The following is a 17,208-nucleotide window of genomic DNA, read 5'->3' as shown; positions in this document are numbered from 1 at the left end:
GATAGAACAGTGTCAGTATCATGTCCTCGTAAGTGGATATCAGGCCCTTGTAGAGCAAAATTTAGTATTTTAGTCTAAATAATCCAAAATGTGATGTCCACATATGTGGACGCCAGGTCCTAGGAGGTTAATATATCACTCACCAGAGAAGACATCCAGGTAGGGTACTGGAGCAGCAGACGTCTGCTTTCCATAGTGTGCTCTCCTAGACCCCAGCGTCCAGTAAGTCCCACCTGTGTAACTCTTCTCTGTGGTCTCCTGATCTGGAAATTTGGCCCCATCATCATGTCTTCCACTAAGCTCATTAACCTCAGCGGACCAGTCTGCAGACACACTGTGCGGCCCAGCTATGGAGCAGGACCTCTGCTTGCGTCTCCTAAACCCTTGGACCTTGTTGGATTCCAGTGATCCACTGATGGGATCTGTTTTCCGAGGCACGTTGGGGCTGGTAATGGGGGAGCCAACTGGAGAGGTGAGCTGCCTGGTGGTGGTCTTAATATAGGAAGGGTGGACTGGTGGGTAGAATTTGACAGTGGAGGGGGAGTTGGATGATCTTCGTCTAGGCTGAAAAACAGGGGGACTGTCTATTATCAGGTGGCTAATAGACAGACTATTTTTTCTCCTTTCCAGAGACAGAAAGTCCCGCCCACCACTTTCTTCATCCTCCCTCTCAACAGACAGGTCCATGCTGCTTGCACTTTTTTGAGTACCAGTTGGCCCTGTCCCTACCATTATGGAATCTAAATGGTCACATGATGTGTCAAGCACAGCCTGACTACCTTGACCCTGATGTGGAGTCAAAAACAGGCTCTCCAGTTCATCCTGGGGCTCCTCAGCACTTTCATATGAGGTGGTGGTGGCTGTAGTGTCTTGAAAGCTATAAGTGCTGTTAGTTTTTGGAAAAAGGCTGCCACTGCTTCTCTCTGTGTCTGGAGCAGAAGATGAAGGACCACTCTCACTCAGAGACCCTGGACCAGATGAAATTCTTGATATAGATATGTCACTCCTTTCCTTCTCCAGTCTCTTATACTTATCATTCAGTTCTTGAGGTACAAGAGGTGGGGAGAAACAGTCTTCATCCAGATTAAATAGTTGGTGAGATATTCCAGTCTCAGGAACTTTGCTCCCCTCCAAAGTCGACATATTGTTACCAGACACTTCAGATAAGTGTCTGGTAACAATTTCACTGGCAACACCTTGGTCTCTCATGGCCTGCTGGATATCAGAGAGCAGGTCTTCACTTTCAGTCGCTGAGTGAAAACTGTAGAGTTCAGCATCTGACCCTGAACTTGTCTTCCGGCCAGTCTCATCGCCCATAGATTGGTGGCTGTCTGCAGTTAAATGGGTTAGATCCCCCTCGACATCTGACAGCATGCCCATCTCATCAGCTGACAGGCTTTTCTCTGCACCAGACTCGACCCCTGTTTTGCCAACATGTGCTGATCTCCCATCTTCCAACATATCATCCTTAGACAACCCTTTCACCTTGGATAAACTCTTCCTGATCTTCATTCCAGAAAACACAGAACCCTTTGACTCAGACTTTGATTTCTTCTTACCACCATGTTCTCCTGCTCCTTTATTTGTTTTATTGTAGGACTTTTTGGATTTTTTGTCCACTTCTCGCTCCTCTGCCTCACCATCACAAGAAACATCCCCTGTTGGTCCACCATTGGCTCCTCCTTTCTTCTGCTTTGCTTCCTGGTTCCCCATGTTCCTGAGTAGACGAACACCTTTGGCTAATAGGCCATGATGCTGGGGTCGAGATTGGGCATGCTCGGCTTCCTCGTGAGCTACTGCTGCAGCCGGTCCTCTGTTGGTCAGAGCCCTTTCAGAGCCAGCTAATCCCTGCTGTCTGCCCACCACAGTTAACGGCAGCTGTGAGGATGATGCTGGCTCCCCCAGCACTGCTGAGGCTGATGATGAAAGGAGGAGGAGACTGGCAGTGACAGCCACGGGCTCACTACCACTCACTGCTCCCTCTCCCCCCCTTTCCAGCTCAGCCTCTCTCACATTCTGAGCCATACTCTCTTTTTGCTCCTCCTTTCTATCCCCATCTGCTTCTGCATTCTCAGCTGCCTTGCATAACGGGCTGCTGGTTGAGCGAGCAAGTCGCTGATGCTGGGGGGTTTGCTGCCCCGGTCCATTTTCAACTGGAGGAGAATGAAAGAGCTTAGGACTGTGTGGCTGATGCTCTAAAATGCACTGCTGTTGATTAAGAAGAGAGTGCTGCTGTTTACGGAGGATATTGGTAACACTGCTCTTCCGTCGGCCTTTGAACGTGGTAGTGAAGAAACTCTCTTTTAGAAAGGGGACTTGGGTCTCCACCGTCTTTATGGTTTGCATCCTGCTCGCTTTGGTTTCATCCAAGAGAACGCCTGTCTACAAAGGCTGAAGTAAAGGGAGAAGAACAAGTTCACACTGATTTACTGTATATTTACGCTTAGCTTAAAAATAGCAAAAGGGAGGCAATATGCTCTGAGATGAGTCATAATGCCTGATTGGCAACAGCTTAATTTTTCAGCATGAAAATTATGCCAAACACACCACCAATGCAGTAAAGGCCTGTCTAGATTTAAAAACAACAACAAAACAAGTAAACATTAAAAAAAGACCCCAAAAAAAACAGTGGACTATTACTAGTCATGGACTGACCTCCCTAGATCCTGAACCTCAACATGATTTTGTTGATTTTGCAACTAGAATTTGTTAAGTTTCTTGAAGATGTTTCACCTCTTGTCCGAGGAGCTTCTTCAGTTCTAAGACCAATCAGTGGAGTCCCAGATTTGTCATCTTCAAGAAACGTAAAGAAGCCTAGTCTTTTTTTCTTTCCAGGCTCCTTAGATTACCATGATCTGGATGACTGAGAACTGTCATGGACATACAGCTACAATACTGTGCAAAAGTCTTGAACCACAACTCATTTCTTTTGATTTTGCTTTCAATGAACCAGATTCTCTTAGAATTTTTCAAAGTGTTCTTGAGCAACAGTTCTTAAGGCTTTCTGGAGGTCTTTCAAAGTTTTTCATAGGGTATTGGTTGCTTTTTCACTTGTTTTCAGTCCAGTAATTTTACCTGACCATTTTAAGATGAATGTGTTTTTACTCTGTTAAGCCACTTTACAACAACTTATCAATCATTCAAACACACCTAACTTGGATCAATTAAAAGAAGGCTTGCCCAAGAAACCTCAGACTTCATTGAAGAATAAAAATCATACCAAATATTTATTTTCAAGCTTGTTAGAATTGTACAGTCTCTGGTTTTTGACTTATCTACTTTTAATTGCTGCATGAATTTATCATCTTCTTAGCAAAACATAGAGAAATGTGGGCTCTCAAGACTTTTGCACAGTATTGTAGATCAGACAGGTCATTCGAGATCTCCAATTTCCCCAACACACAGATATACTGTATAACAAACAGCTAAATACTCATGTCATACTGCGCATGGCAGTGGAAGTAGTTAATCAAAGAGTCAGTTTAATGTGGCTGCCGAGTTACGGGAAATTATCTAAAACATGTTGGAGAATATCTGGTGAAAAGATTATGATTGTAGGTTTCTCAAATCCAAATATTTACTGTTTAACTGAATGCATTGGTGTTGGATTTTTTTGGTCACTTTTTGGCAGTGTATGGCTAAAAAAAAAAACCCACATCTACCGATCAAGAAAATACATTTAAAAAAAAATCAGACACTTATTATGGATTAAGTCAAAGTGTAGGTATATGGTGGTTTGTCCACAACTTACAAGCTTATGATTGACTGGTGACAAATATTGCCTGTGCAGTTACAAGCAAGTTATTGTGTCCACATTTTTATTTCCAAATGGATTCTTCTTGTTTGTTCATTAGCTTGTATCGACACATGCCTGAAGACTGATTAACCTCTATGTGTAGTAAATTTAACATTTATCCTTCTAGCACCAATTATAAAGATCACTTTTCTAACCATAAAAGATAAAAAATTAGAACAAGGTTTCAACTTACAACATTCCGTTTAGGCAAAATGAAACAGTGTAAAATTAAAAAACAAGATAAATGCTATGACTTCTTTTATAAATATTTTCAAATATGAAAGATGTCATACTTGCCTGACTGGTGGATTCTCCTCAGTGGTTTAGTACTGACTGAAGAAAACAACACAAATGGGTGTTTGTCTTCTTCTATGAGCCGCTCCTTAGCCATGGGTCACATGAAGTCTGTATTTTCCTCATCACATGTCTAGTCACTGTGGCCATCTCTCATTAGCTCTGTGGAAACTTTCCTTACTAACTTTATCAGGACTCATGATGGGAACACACACAGCTATGTAACAGTTAAATAACACTATTATATTAAAATAAATGTCTATCTGAAGTTAGACACTCAATGCTAATCTCAACTTCATTTCAGACAGCAACACAAGACTCCATTTTAATGGCAAATTAGAACAAAAACACACATTCAGTTGAGTCGATCAGTAGCTGTTAGTCTTGGCTGATGCACTGTGGTGCCACTTTTAAGTCCATGCCCTCATTTAGCAAATGAGCTTCAGCTGTTTTCTCCCTACATAAGCTGTTACCAGACAGGTCAGTGACCTCATTCCTAACTGAGACAACATGTTTTCTATGATAACAAATAATTAATATTATAATTGAGTTTTAAAAAACTGGAAGATTAGAGCTAAATACAGAATAATATAAATACATTTTCTAGGGTTGGTAGAGCAATAAAACTCTCAAAATCACTGTGTATAATTCTGCCTCAAAAGATAAAAGAACACACATATTCCACTTTTGCATCAGATCCACAGAAAGCCAAAAATGTGCCAGATAGTTCCTACAAAAGTTAACTCAGTGCCATGTCTGTAGCGATGTACAGCTGTCAAAATGTTACTTCTAAAAAAGAAAATAAATTATTGATTTGATGCAGTTTTACTTACAAGTTGGAGCAAAAAAAAAAAAAAAGAGTTATATAACAGTATTTCTTCAGTCTATGCTACAAACTTTTTGCAGGGTTCAAGAGTAATACCAGGATTTTTCACAGACTCTCTAAACCCTGTCAGCTTCTTTGAACTTTCACTTTTGGTCATACTTCAGTTCAGTTCAGTTCAGTTCATTTTTATTTCAAACATTTCAAACATGAGCCTTCACAATCATTACAATATATTATTCCATTATTTGTTTGAAAAGGAGTAGGTAGAAGTATTTACTTATTTGTCCCTACCCCCTCAAGTTTTACCTCTCATTCATAAATTTTCTTAAAGTAAAACAAACAACATATGAAACAAAAGTAAAGCAAAACAAAACAAAACATACATAAATCAAAAACAAGAAATTAGCAATCCCCACCAGGGTATAGTTTCTTTCATATGAAAAAAACCAGAAGGTTTATATTTGCAGATGCACAAATTATGGAAAAACAAACAACCAAAACAAAACAAAACAAAAAAACCCCCAAAAAAGAACCACAACACCATTACCAGCAACATTATCCCAACACTTGTTGGGATTAGTAACCAAACTTTTCTGAGCAGTGCCACTTTAGCTTGACTACATATCCAGGGAGGTACTCACATTCCATCTTGCTTGTCGTTTAAGTCCCTTCCTCCACTAAACAGGCAGCCGAGGGTAATGCCATCCACTTCCTCATTGAGAATAGCTGTTTTATTCAGTTTTCTCGACATTTTTAAGTATTGAGGAATACTACAAAACATTTTATTTAAGGTCATCTGAAGTTTAAAATAGCAATGAATTAACCTAATGAACCTAAACAAATGACAGTGGCCATATAAAAACAAAATGTTCAAATACTTAGACATGATAGCATACAGATTGTAGCAACATTTGTTGGGAAAAATACAACAAAATGACTGTTCATTGGTAAGACAGTGCTCTACAACTTGTGGAAATTTTGTTGGTTAAAAAGGAAAAAATAAACTGGATATTTTCAACTACCAGGTTGGCATGACATGACAGCATTGCACAGTTCCTGCAGATTTCTTGTCTGTGATATGAACTGTACTGTTCCACCAAATCACATCTTGGAATCACATCTTGTGACTGTGCAGGGCATTTGAGTACAGTAAAGTCATTGTCATCTTCAAGAAGCCAGTCTGAAATTGAGTGGCCATAAAAAGATGGACATAGTCAGGACAAAAGTCAGGTAGTTTGTAGCATTTAAACAATGATCTAAGGGGCCAAGAAAAGATCCCCAACACCATTACACTACCAGGCTACCAGCACCAGCCTGAACTGCTGATAACAGGCAGGGCTAATCAAAAATCTGACCAGGTCATCCAAATGTTGCAACTGCAATCGAGGTTCGTCAGACCAGGTGACATTCTTACAATATTCTATTTTGGCTAATTTTGGTGAGGTCTTACAAATTGTAGCGTCAGTTTCCTGTTCTTAGTTGAGAGGAGTTGTCTTTTGCAGCAGTGGCCCATCTTTTTCAAAGTTTGATGTGCATTCAGATATTCTTTTCTGCATACATTGGTTTTAATGAGAGGTGATTTGAGTTTCTGTTGCCTTCCTGTCAGCTATAAGTATTCTGGGCATTCTTCTCTTACCTCTGACAAAAATATGTTTTTTTTACTTAGAGAACTGCTGGTCACTGGATGTCTTTGTTTTTTTTGGACCATACACCTCCAACTCCAACAGATGCTTGTGTGTGAAAATCCCTGGATGAAACCTGGATCTGGATCAAATACTCAAATCCACCAATCTGGCACCAACAGCCATGAAGTCCCTTTAGTTACCTTTCTTCCCCATTCTGTTGCTCAGTTTGAGCTTTAGTGGGTCATCTTTAACATCTTTAAATGCACAGAGTTGGCTGACTTGATCTTTGCATTACCAAGCAGATGTCCCTAATGTAGTGGCTAGTGATTGTAGTATTATAGCACCCATTATATTGTAACTGTATTTTTTATTTTTTATTTTTAGCTCTGATTACAGAATATCACGAATAAATTTATGCAACCCACATTATCTATTGCTTTAAACTGATCTGATTGGATGTTAAGAAACTGCATTATTGAACATGTGTTAAATATGAACACTCAAAAAATGATTCATTTTAAGTGAAACTATTCTATGTAACAAAGGTGAAACACCCTAAATTACACAGTGGCAAAAAGACAAAAAATCAAAACAAATAAAGTAATTATAGACAAAAGGTTTTTTATTTTTTTATTGGCTTAAAATATGAGTATGATTGGCATACTTAAAATGTAACAAACTGTTGTGTTCACAATGTTGGCAGTTTACATTCCCAATACAGTACAAAAAATCCCTCATTTATCGATGAAGAATGTATTCTGACCCTGTACCGTGGCTCCATACTGTAGTGGTTTACACTAATAAGCAAAAGATCCCCAGTTTGTTTCTGGGAGAAGATACAAATTCCTCAGGGGCTTCATCAGGAAGGGCATTCAGCATAAAAATCTGCCAGATCAAATACAAAGAGCCACCCCTTGTGGTGACCCCTTGTGAATAAGCGGGCAGCCAAAAGTAGCTTTCTGTATTATAGCATTGTGCTGAAAACTAATGAAATATTCACCGATGGCAGGTACATTTTTAAACATTTCTTTGCATACAGCAAATAAGCCAAAGTCATGTCATCATTTTCAATATAATACGATCTAGCCATTAATTTGTATGCTAGTTGTTGTAGCACATTTTTTTTTGCCGACCATAATAAAATTATTTTATGATGATTATTTGTATTCAGAACAACTTTATACTGCTCTGCATCGAACCTTCCCTCAAATGAATCTAAACACCTCAGTGTAGTTTTTCTTGAATTTGTCACCTGTTTTCATTTAAAATTTAGATAAAATTTTTTAGATTGAATTAAAATATATATGTATCGCTATATTTCAGATTTTGATACTGCAGTGTGGAAGTTAAACTGTTAACAGCCTGAGCAACAGATCTTTTTGTACACCACTAGAGGTCGCCATTGTTCCACTATATCAAAGATTGCCATCCTTTTACAAAAGAGTTGTTAGATGTGAAATTTTGTGGAAATTCAAAAGATAACGTAAGATCAAAACACACTTTTTTAAACAAATGGACATATTTGTGTGTGAGTGTGTCTGTGTGTGTGCAATCTTTGTGTATCATATTCAGAAATATCCAAATGTACACAAACGGAATTATAATTACTGTATAATCATTACTTGACAGAAAATTGCAAGTACATAAAACACAACCATTGTACTTATTATCTCCACCATACAAACCACAACAATCACATTGAACACAACAGCGGTTCACTGACTGTGGTGCCACACAAAATATTCACAACTCAGTTCATCAAAAGGATCATTTTCAGACTGGCTCAAAATCTCTAGAAAACCAAAAACCAAAATCACAAAAATAACAGTTTTCTGTCGACTGTATGGACAAAATTTAAGAACTTTTTATATTTCATTAAAGACACTGACAAAGGAGCTCATGTAGAAACGCAATGTGCCAAACTTTTAATAAAACTGCATACCAGTCAAAAAGATGGCTGGGCAAATTAATAAAATGTAGAAGCCTGTGAACATTTTTTAATATATATATATATATATAGTTTTATTTAAAATGCAAAACCACTCTGAATGTTACAGAGCAAACTACCCACAGAGAGAAATGATCAGAAAAGTGTAATCCCCAACTCTGTGACAACATCCTCTCTATTTGCATCAATTGCACTTCAGTATTTCTCCTGCAATTTGTTTTTTAAGCCCTTTTCGAGTATTGTCACTTCGCTTTCTTGCTGCTGTACTTGCATGAAATGATAAAAAGTTCTTCAAGGACAGTCACAACCTTCATGTCTAAACCTCACCTTACACAAACCTTCACACATATATACGGCTTTGCTTAATGGATGCACCAACACAAACACATACTGCAAAACCACCACATTGGGTTGCTGTGTTTGACATAGCAGAATAAAACATTAAAGATCTCTAGATAAAGAAACTCCACAGAAACAATTAAATTGATGTTTCTTTCTTTTCTTTCTGTGTTACATTTTTCATTTCTGTTACAAGCAATCTTAACTTTCCGTCCTTTACGTAGACTCCCTGGGAATTCTCCTGTGAAAGACCACTGAAGAATGCCTTTGCTGAAACTGCTGCTTCCTCCTTTTTTTCTGGTCCCAGCGGCACAACAGTATCATCTTAAATGTTGTACGAAAAGTCTTGTTGCACAGGGCGTAACACATGGGGTTGACTGTGCTGTTGACGTAGCATAGCCAGTAACCTACTGCCCACAGAGTTTCTGGGATGCAAGTTTTACAGAAAGCATTGATGAGCACCATGATGTTGTAAGGTGTCCATGTGATGATGAATGCAAAGAGGATGGCACTGAGAGTTTGAGCTGCCTTCTTCTCTTTTACCAAGGACATCCGCTTCCTTTTGGTGATCTGAGTCCGGGCTCGGGCAGCGAAACGCTTTGCCAGAGCTGCCTCCTTGAAGGACATTGGACCTGAGGGGGACTTGGTGGTTGTGCTGGTAGTAGTACTGTCAGAGGCAGTGGTAGTGGTTACTGGGGTACCATCCAGAGACCTATGGTTAGAAGTAGCCTGGATGGAAGACAATGATTGAATCTTGCGTGAGCAGAAGCGTTGGTGGTAGCTATTTTCTGAACTGTTTTGCCCTTCCGGAGTAACAGTGGCTATTGTGTTTGGAGCTACTGATGAAAGACTGTCTCGATTATACTCCGCTGCTCTAAGGGGATCCTCCTCTGAGGCTCCATCCAGATCCTCGCATGAGGTTAGCTGGGAGTTAACAGCAGCTTTTATGCCAGGAAGGCTAAGAACAATGGAGAAAATAGCATGACTTTGTGGAATCATATCTCTACCTCCACAGTCCTCATCTTCTGAAGACCCAGACTGGTCCAAAGAGACTGCAGCGTCATTGTTGTTCCAGCTGTCACTGCTACTCTGATCTGGATCACCATCTCCCTGTCGCATACTACCAGGTCTCCAAGAGCGAACACCGGGCCAGCAGTGGAAGCGGCCTACCAGTTCCCGACATGTGCTCTTTCTCCTAGAGAGCCTGGTCAACTCATAGCTGCTGCAGCTTCTAGAACTTCCTGTCTGATGGACAAAACGGGCTCTTGCGCCCCCACCGTTTACACCTCTTGCTCCTATTCCACCCGAGCCCTGCAACCCAGCTAGCTCTTTTGAACGATTCTGGGTCTCCTTGTAAATGCGCCAGTAGAGAACACTCATTATTGTCACAGGTAGGTAGAATGCCGCCATGGCTGTGCAGAAGGTTATAATAGGCTGTGAAAGGAACTGAATGTAGCATTCCCCTGGGGGCACTGTCCTTTTACCCTCAAGAAACTGCCATAGCAGGATGGCTGGAGCCCACAGGACAAGAGAAACAAACCAGGCTAAGCCTATCATGATCCCAGCTCGCCTTGTGGTCCGTTTGGCCCGGTAGGTCAAAGGCCTAGTAATTGAAAAGTAGCGGTCAAAGCTGATGACCAGTAGGTTCATAACAGATGCATTGCTTGCCACGTAGTCTATAGCCAGCCACAAGTCGCATGCCCAGTTGCCCATGGCCCATTTGCCCATCACAAGATAAGCTGTGTAGAGGTTCATGGAGATGACCCCTATGATAAGGTCAGCCACAGCTAAGCTCAACAGGAAATAGTTGTTGACTGTCTTTAGTTGGCGATTAACCTTAAAGGATACTACTACCAGGATGTTCCCAATGACCGTGACCAGTGACAGCATGCCAGTCAATAAGACAATGAGGACAACCTGCCACACAGCGTGGCCACCAAAGGGATCAGGGGCTGCTGTTGCACTCCCATTTTGGGGTTCTAATGAGGAGTTTAAGAGCTTGCTGATAGAAGAGGAATTATCATCCATAGCATGATAAACCACGGGCGTTCCTCCAGTTCCTCCTTGATAGGGTGCATTGGACTGTGAGTAGGCTGCAGCCAATGGTGGTAGAGTGCTGGCAGTCAGGAAAAGACCAGGATCTGTGCTGTTGGAGCTCATTGTTATGTTCTGGCATATTCTAAAGAGAAAGATAGTAAAGGGAGGTAGGAAGGGACATAGAGAGGAGGGGAGAGGGGCACAAAAGGGAAAATAGACAAGTGTAAAAGAAAAGAGTGGCAGAAAGAATAAAATTTGAGAAGGTAGCTGATATTCTCATTCATATCCACTAGGTGAGGCTACAAACCCATTCTACGAAACTGGGTGTTTGGATAGGCAAAGATTTATGGATCTTTCCTTTAAAACAGTCACCCTTAATTTTATTTGCGTACAATCTTTTTGTACACTTTAAATGCTACAAGCAATACATATCAAATTATACCTTGATGCTGAATTAACATAGGTAGATGGTCAACAATGATAGTAAGAGTGCAATCAGAGCTATTTCTTATGAAACCCAATAAAATTGCAGATATATTTAACTTAAACACAGGTAATGCATTTTCACGTTGTTGCCTAGTTTATAAGGATGCCTGTGTTAAAACTAAACACTACATCACATTAAACCCTTGTACCTGATGGTTTTCTGCTTACAGATCATAAATGGAGTAAGCACAGTGGTTACATTCAAAATTTAACACTCGTATATGTCGCTAGTCTACAAAGGGAAACAGTTTTGTGATAATGGCAATTTTATATTTATTGTGTCAAAGACTGGTAAAAGTTATAACAAGTAGGGGTTTGAATAAAGCAGGAGGAATGAACTTTAGGAGATATTCTGGCACTTTTTTCCCTGTCTGAGCAGCGTTTTTTTTCCTGCTCGCTAATTAGACATCAGCATTGATCTGGTCTTCCAAAAGCCTTCTAAGAAGGAAAAGATAGATCCTAGACAGATAAAGCTATCAACAGACAAAACCTAATGGTGAAACATGGAGAAAAGAGCACCAGAAGAGCTAATACCGCCGTAGCCACAAAGAATGTGTGAATATGCACTGTTTTTAGTTCAATTCAAGATGACTTTGCAATAAAAGGGCAAACATTGAATGAAAGATCCTGCTGTTTTTGTCAAAGCAGTTACTGATAATTGGATAATGAGATGAAGACCTCCAATTTCTAAACCAGCATGTTCTATTCTCTTCAAGTTTCGCTGAGCAATAACGCACAACTGCTGGGGTGAATGGATTCAGATGCATGCTTTTTAAATGACTGGCAAATCAGTTTGGACTTACAGCTAGGGATTCACATAGTTTACACATGTGTCTGATGATACAAACATCAAATAGCACATATGAAAACTGCAGCTTTTTGTTGCCTGACAAGTGTAGTAATCAATACTCAGTACACAGCTGTGATTATACAGAGTGCCGCACATTACCCCCGCTTGCTTTTTATTGTGAAAGCCATGGGAGTAGTGTTCTTCTGCTGACATTTACAACAATGTTTCAACAAGGAAAAACACATTACCCCTTACCACCAAATCCACATGCCTACAGACACTATGTACACAAATATATAAGCACGAATATAGCAGTTGTATAATGTTTAAAGTGACAATCGTGCACACAGTATTCATCCCACAGGGAAAGGTATTTGAAGCCGAGTGCTGTACCTGTGCCTACACAGAATCTCAGACCTCCCACAGAGCTGTTAAAGAACCCCAGTAGCCAACAGCGTCTCACAGCCATTTGTGACACCGGGAGCCGCACACTGCTACTACTATTATCAGAAAAGCTCCCTGCTGTCTTTGCTGTGGACATGCATCACTTCATCCATGCTCATCCATGGATAGAATGCCTTCATGTTTCACTCATATACGCTTTACGTGACAGTGCAGAGCATATAATTTTCACCGAAAGGCATCGTGTGCACCATATTTGCATAGAAATTTGCAGTATGCACAGATTTACACATTAAATGTAGCAATGTAATTAATTACAGCAGGCTATATGAAAAGCAAAAGCAGCCAAATACAAAAACAACAATGCCTTTGAGGGAAAAAAAAACTTTTAACATTTTACAAATTAAATTGTACTGGGCATGTATGTGTTACTAATGAAAAACAAATAACATTTAACTTTACTTACCAGTGCAAAATGTGTTTGTTTGGCGATCACAGCAATATATTGTCTAAATTTCTATGTCATTATATATACACATTGTTCACTTTCGTTTTAAAAAATATCAATATCTGAACACAATACTTAAACAAAATCAGCATTATTACTCAAATAAATAAATAGTATACTGTTTGGTGTAATGCAGACATATGAAGAGAGAAAAGGCTGGATCCTATGGGAACAGGCCAAATGTCAGAATTGCTGTACCTGTCTCTGTCTCTTTTTGAGAGTTACACAATAAATCAGCGTTGGCACTGATGGGTCTGCAAGTCCCTCATCACACTGACACAACAGTGTACAAAATCCTTCAATGACACTAATAGGATAAATTTATGGTTATCTAATTGGATATGCGGTCAATTATACAGCATAGATGTGTACAGTATATATATATATATATATATATACACACACACAGAGAGAGAGAGAGAGAGAGAGAGAGAGAGAGAGAGAGTATTGTGTGTTTATTAATACTCAGCTTTCGTGTGCAACAATAAACCAATGTTCAGATGATAATTCTGTCTGATATCAGGCAATTGTCTTACACAACAAACATAATTATGAACGGAACAATTATGTTTTGTTGTTGCCTCCGATTGCATTAGTTATTTACCACAAATCTACATCTGCATTCTGCTGGGAGCAAAATAAGTGAGAGTGGTTTTTATGTTTGTTTTCCTCTCAAAAAAATATAATCACCCCTTTTCAAATGAAAAATGTATGAGCCAGACGACAGTATCCTTTTCCAACATAGGTGGGCTAAAACTCTGTCAACAGCTGCCATTACAGAGAAGCCATTATACTGTATTTGTCTTGTTTTCTCCAAGTCAACATTGAGCCCTATGTCTTAAGTTTGACTCCAGGGCACGTAGGTGTGATAGCTTCAGGTACAAAGCAAGATCGATACTCGTTTACTGAGGTGCAACACAACTTGTGACATTTTCAGGAATTTGTCTCAGCAGGGTTTGACAGCGCAATCCAAGTTAGGTCCAAGAATCCATCTAAATGATTGGATGACTAATATATGGCCCTTTCAGCTTACTATTTTTAGCATAGTAATGATATGGCCAAAAACTATTTCAACCAAGGATGAGTCACACTGACAAGCACTTTTAATGAAGGTTAAAGCTGCTGTAATTTGAATTTTGGTCACTCTGGCCCCAGAAGTGCCTAGATTTTTAACTTTAATAACTTGAACACACACACAAAAATGCAAATAAAATACTGACAAACAAAGCAGAACTAGACACAACTTCTTCTTCAAAATAAAAGAGACACTGGCAAAGAAAACCAAGATTACTCAAGCTGTCACACATTTCAATTTTAACAGAGCCACTACAGTCAAAATGCATACATATTCAGCCAGCCCGACAGCTGTAACCAATAGTTTTGTGATAAAAGTCACTGGCTGGGCAGCACTGCATTGTCATATAGTTTGCAGATTTCTGCCTTGTGGCAAGAAGGCAGACATCAAGAGTGACTCGGAACTTCAAACACAGATACAGTATTCATCAGTTATTTTAACCGCTTGTCCAAATTCATGGCTGTAGGGGGCTCTCACTGGAGATGAGAAAGGGTATACCCCGGACTGGCTGCCAGTCTATCACAGGACAGCACAGAGAGACAGACAACCACACACACACACACACACACACATTTGAACCTATAGACAATTTGGATCACAAGATAACCTAAGACACATGTGTTTGGACTAAGTGTGTGAGTGTTGGGAATGGGGATACCTGGAGGGACCTGACACAGGCACAAGGAGAACATGAAAAGTCCACACAGAAAGGCAGCAGCAAGTCAGCAGGTTCAAACCCAAAACCTTGTTGCTGTGAGACATCACTGCTACCACTGCAGAGACACATTAACCATGTACTAAAAGCCACAACTTCAATTAAATCTCATGAGGCTGTTTCATTTTGAGAACAATTCCTAAATCATTAAATAAGAAATTGTGCTGTCCCACAAAGTGGGATTGTGAGATATTACATAACTAGAACATGATGGTAAGTAGTGTCCAAAAACTAACTGCTCTCTGAATTTTAACTATCGTATATGGTGCAGTAAACTTGTGAATAAAGACTAGAATATTGTCGCTCAAATATAGTATTTTACACTTGATACTGCTTCACCTAACAATAACAAGCCACAGCTCCATTTCCTAAAATTAGAATTAAAGAAAGGAGCATCTCAAACATATGCCAAAATTATAAATGTTTTGGCATTGACAAAAAAAATGTTAGCTCTACTATGCAATCTGTAGTTACTATGGTCTATAGTTTGCTCTACTGTGCATGTGTAGACCAAATCTCAGCTTGATGAGTCACACTGAGATGCTCACAGTCACTACCACATATGGGAAACATGTAATGGTCTTACATACCTATAGAGATCAATAGGTGTCCTTGGAGATATTGTGAACAACATATAAAGTATGAGTCATACAACCCACAAAAGGCTCTGACTTTTGGTAACCCAAGTAGTAATCAGATAACTTGGGAATACCCTCACCTCTGCAAGGATATTGTGCCATTCAGCACAATTAAATACGAGTGCTCCATATATCTCTATAAGTGGACCTGAAGCATTTTTTCCACACATAAAGTTACTTTAGCTGTATACAAAGCATGAGTCTGTTATTCTTCACCACCTCAGATATGGTGAAACATCAGAGGCACATAAACACCCAATTTTCCAACAACATTATAGGGGAAGCATTTACTTTCTTAGTTTTTAAGAAAGACAGGCATCTATTAATTATAATTTCAAACAAAGCTCAATAGCACAGTTGTTCATGAAAAGTATTAAGCCAAGGCTTGATGTAAAAATCTTAATTTAATACATTCAGACATAACAGACACTAATAAATCACACAGAATGTTTTTGTGATAGTAAATGGCATGTTTCCTGTTAAATTGAGTAACTGTACTAAGCTAAATAGAAAATAATGATATAAATGTATTACTTTATTTATATATAATTGTTTTTTGGCATGGAACAACAGTGGAAACTGGCCTTGTTCCTCCTGAAAAGGGATGTTGTGGTGGCACAGGATGAGCTAAAGCCATCACAAGCTGGAGAGCAGGGGTTTGCTGCCAGAAGATGGTGGCTAGGGTTGAGAAACAGCGCAAGGCCATCTGTCAGGTACTCACTGCTGACAAAAAGAAGCATTTAGCGCTTCCTTGGCAACAAACAGACTTGCTGGGTGTCCATGAGCAATACTGTCAAGTCAACTCTGAAGTTCACAGATTTTTAGTCTGGCATATCTTTATTCTGTTAAATTGGTTTGAACTGTATGTACCTGTGGACAGGTACAGTTTGAGCAACAAATTACACGTCCTCCTCCACAGGTTCTGCTCTACCTGATTTTAATCGGGCATGGTTTTTCCTTCACCATGACACACCACCTTCACCTTGTGATACCTTGGAGCTGTAGTCTGGAGACTTCTCACAATACTTTCACCTAAAAAAGTATTTACTTTAAGTGCTTTAAATCTGTACATCTCAGTGAATCTGTTGACAAGGATTTAGTGACAAAAGAAAATGCAGTTACCTCTTATTGACCTCAGCATCAGCGAATATTTCCTACTGCTTCTGTGTGCTTTGCTTGTTAAGATATATGAAACTGCTGACTGACAAAGCCTCCCAGCTTCTAGGCTGCTAATATCTTTTGAGTATCTCAGACATGTTGATCCCTCCAGCTGTTATTTAAAGCAAATATGTGTTTCTGGATTTAATAATATTATGCACATTATTTACTATGAGAGTGTCAGACTCTCTGCCAGCGCTGTGTGCCTTTTCTCAGGAGCTGTGAGTCAGATAAGGACACGCTCGATTTCACAAATGTTTCTGTAATTTATTGGAGGCACGTGACAAGAAACACTGTTTATACTGTATATCTTTTACGACAAGAAATATCCCTCTCATAAGCGGCCAGCCATTCATTCCTTATCACATGTGAGAGATTCCTTGCACCCGAGTAGCAAACATTAGAGAATGTGCAGGGGAGATAAGATAAATTAAAAAGGATGAAAATGAATGTAGAGTTTATTGCAGTGGATTACCAGACCCTTTCAATAGTATCAGTTATTTAGGTTACATGTGCTATATTTTACTTTGGGAGACATATCTGGACATCATATCGTGGGCATGCATGGGCT

At 39.6% G+C, this 17,208-nt stretch overlaps 2 protein-coding genes across 2 annotated transcripts in view; both read right to left on the bottom strand.

Moving 5' to 3' along the window:
- The window catches only part of fmn2a (formin 2a), a 37,305-nt gene extending 34,929 nt beyond the window's left edge, over positions 1-2,376 (bottom strand). Inside the window, exon 1 of the mRNA XM_087849695.1 lies at positions 144-2,376. Within this exon, the coding sequence (XP_087705821.1) occupies positions 144-2,346 (2,203 nt within the window). The 5' untranslated portion in view covers positions 2,347-2,376. The remainder of the gene's footprint in view (positions 1-143) is intronic.
- A 4,787-nt stretch (positions 2,377-7,163) lies between these two features.
- chrm3a (cholinergic receptor, muscarinic 3a) overlaps positions 7,164-17,208 on the bottom strand; it is a 77,488-nt gene continuing 67,443 nt past the window's right edge. Inside the window, exon 3 of the mRNA XM_006783681.2 lies at positions 7,164-11,007. Coding sequence (XP_006783744.2) covers positions 9,045-10,988 — 1,944 coding nt within the window. The 5' untranslated portion in view covers positions 10,989-11,007 and the 3' untranslated portion in view covers positions 7,164-9,044. The remainder of the gene's footprint in view (positions 11,008-17,208) is intronic.

Source organism: Neolamprologus brichardi, chromosome 13 (assembly GCF_056152115.1).
Source record: "Neolamprologus brichardi isolate AB-2024 chromosome 13, ASM5615211v1, whole genome shotgun sequence".
Taxonomy (NCBI): Eukaryota; Metazoa; Chordata; class Actinopteri; order Cichliformes; family Cichlidae; genus Neolamprologus; species Neolamprologus brichardi.
The sequence above is the reverse complement of the archived record's forward strand: the minus strand, read 5'-3'. Positions and strand labels throughout refer to the sequence as shown.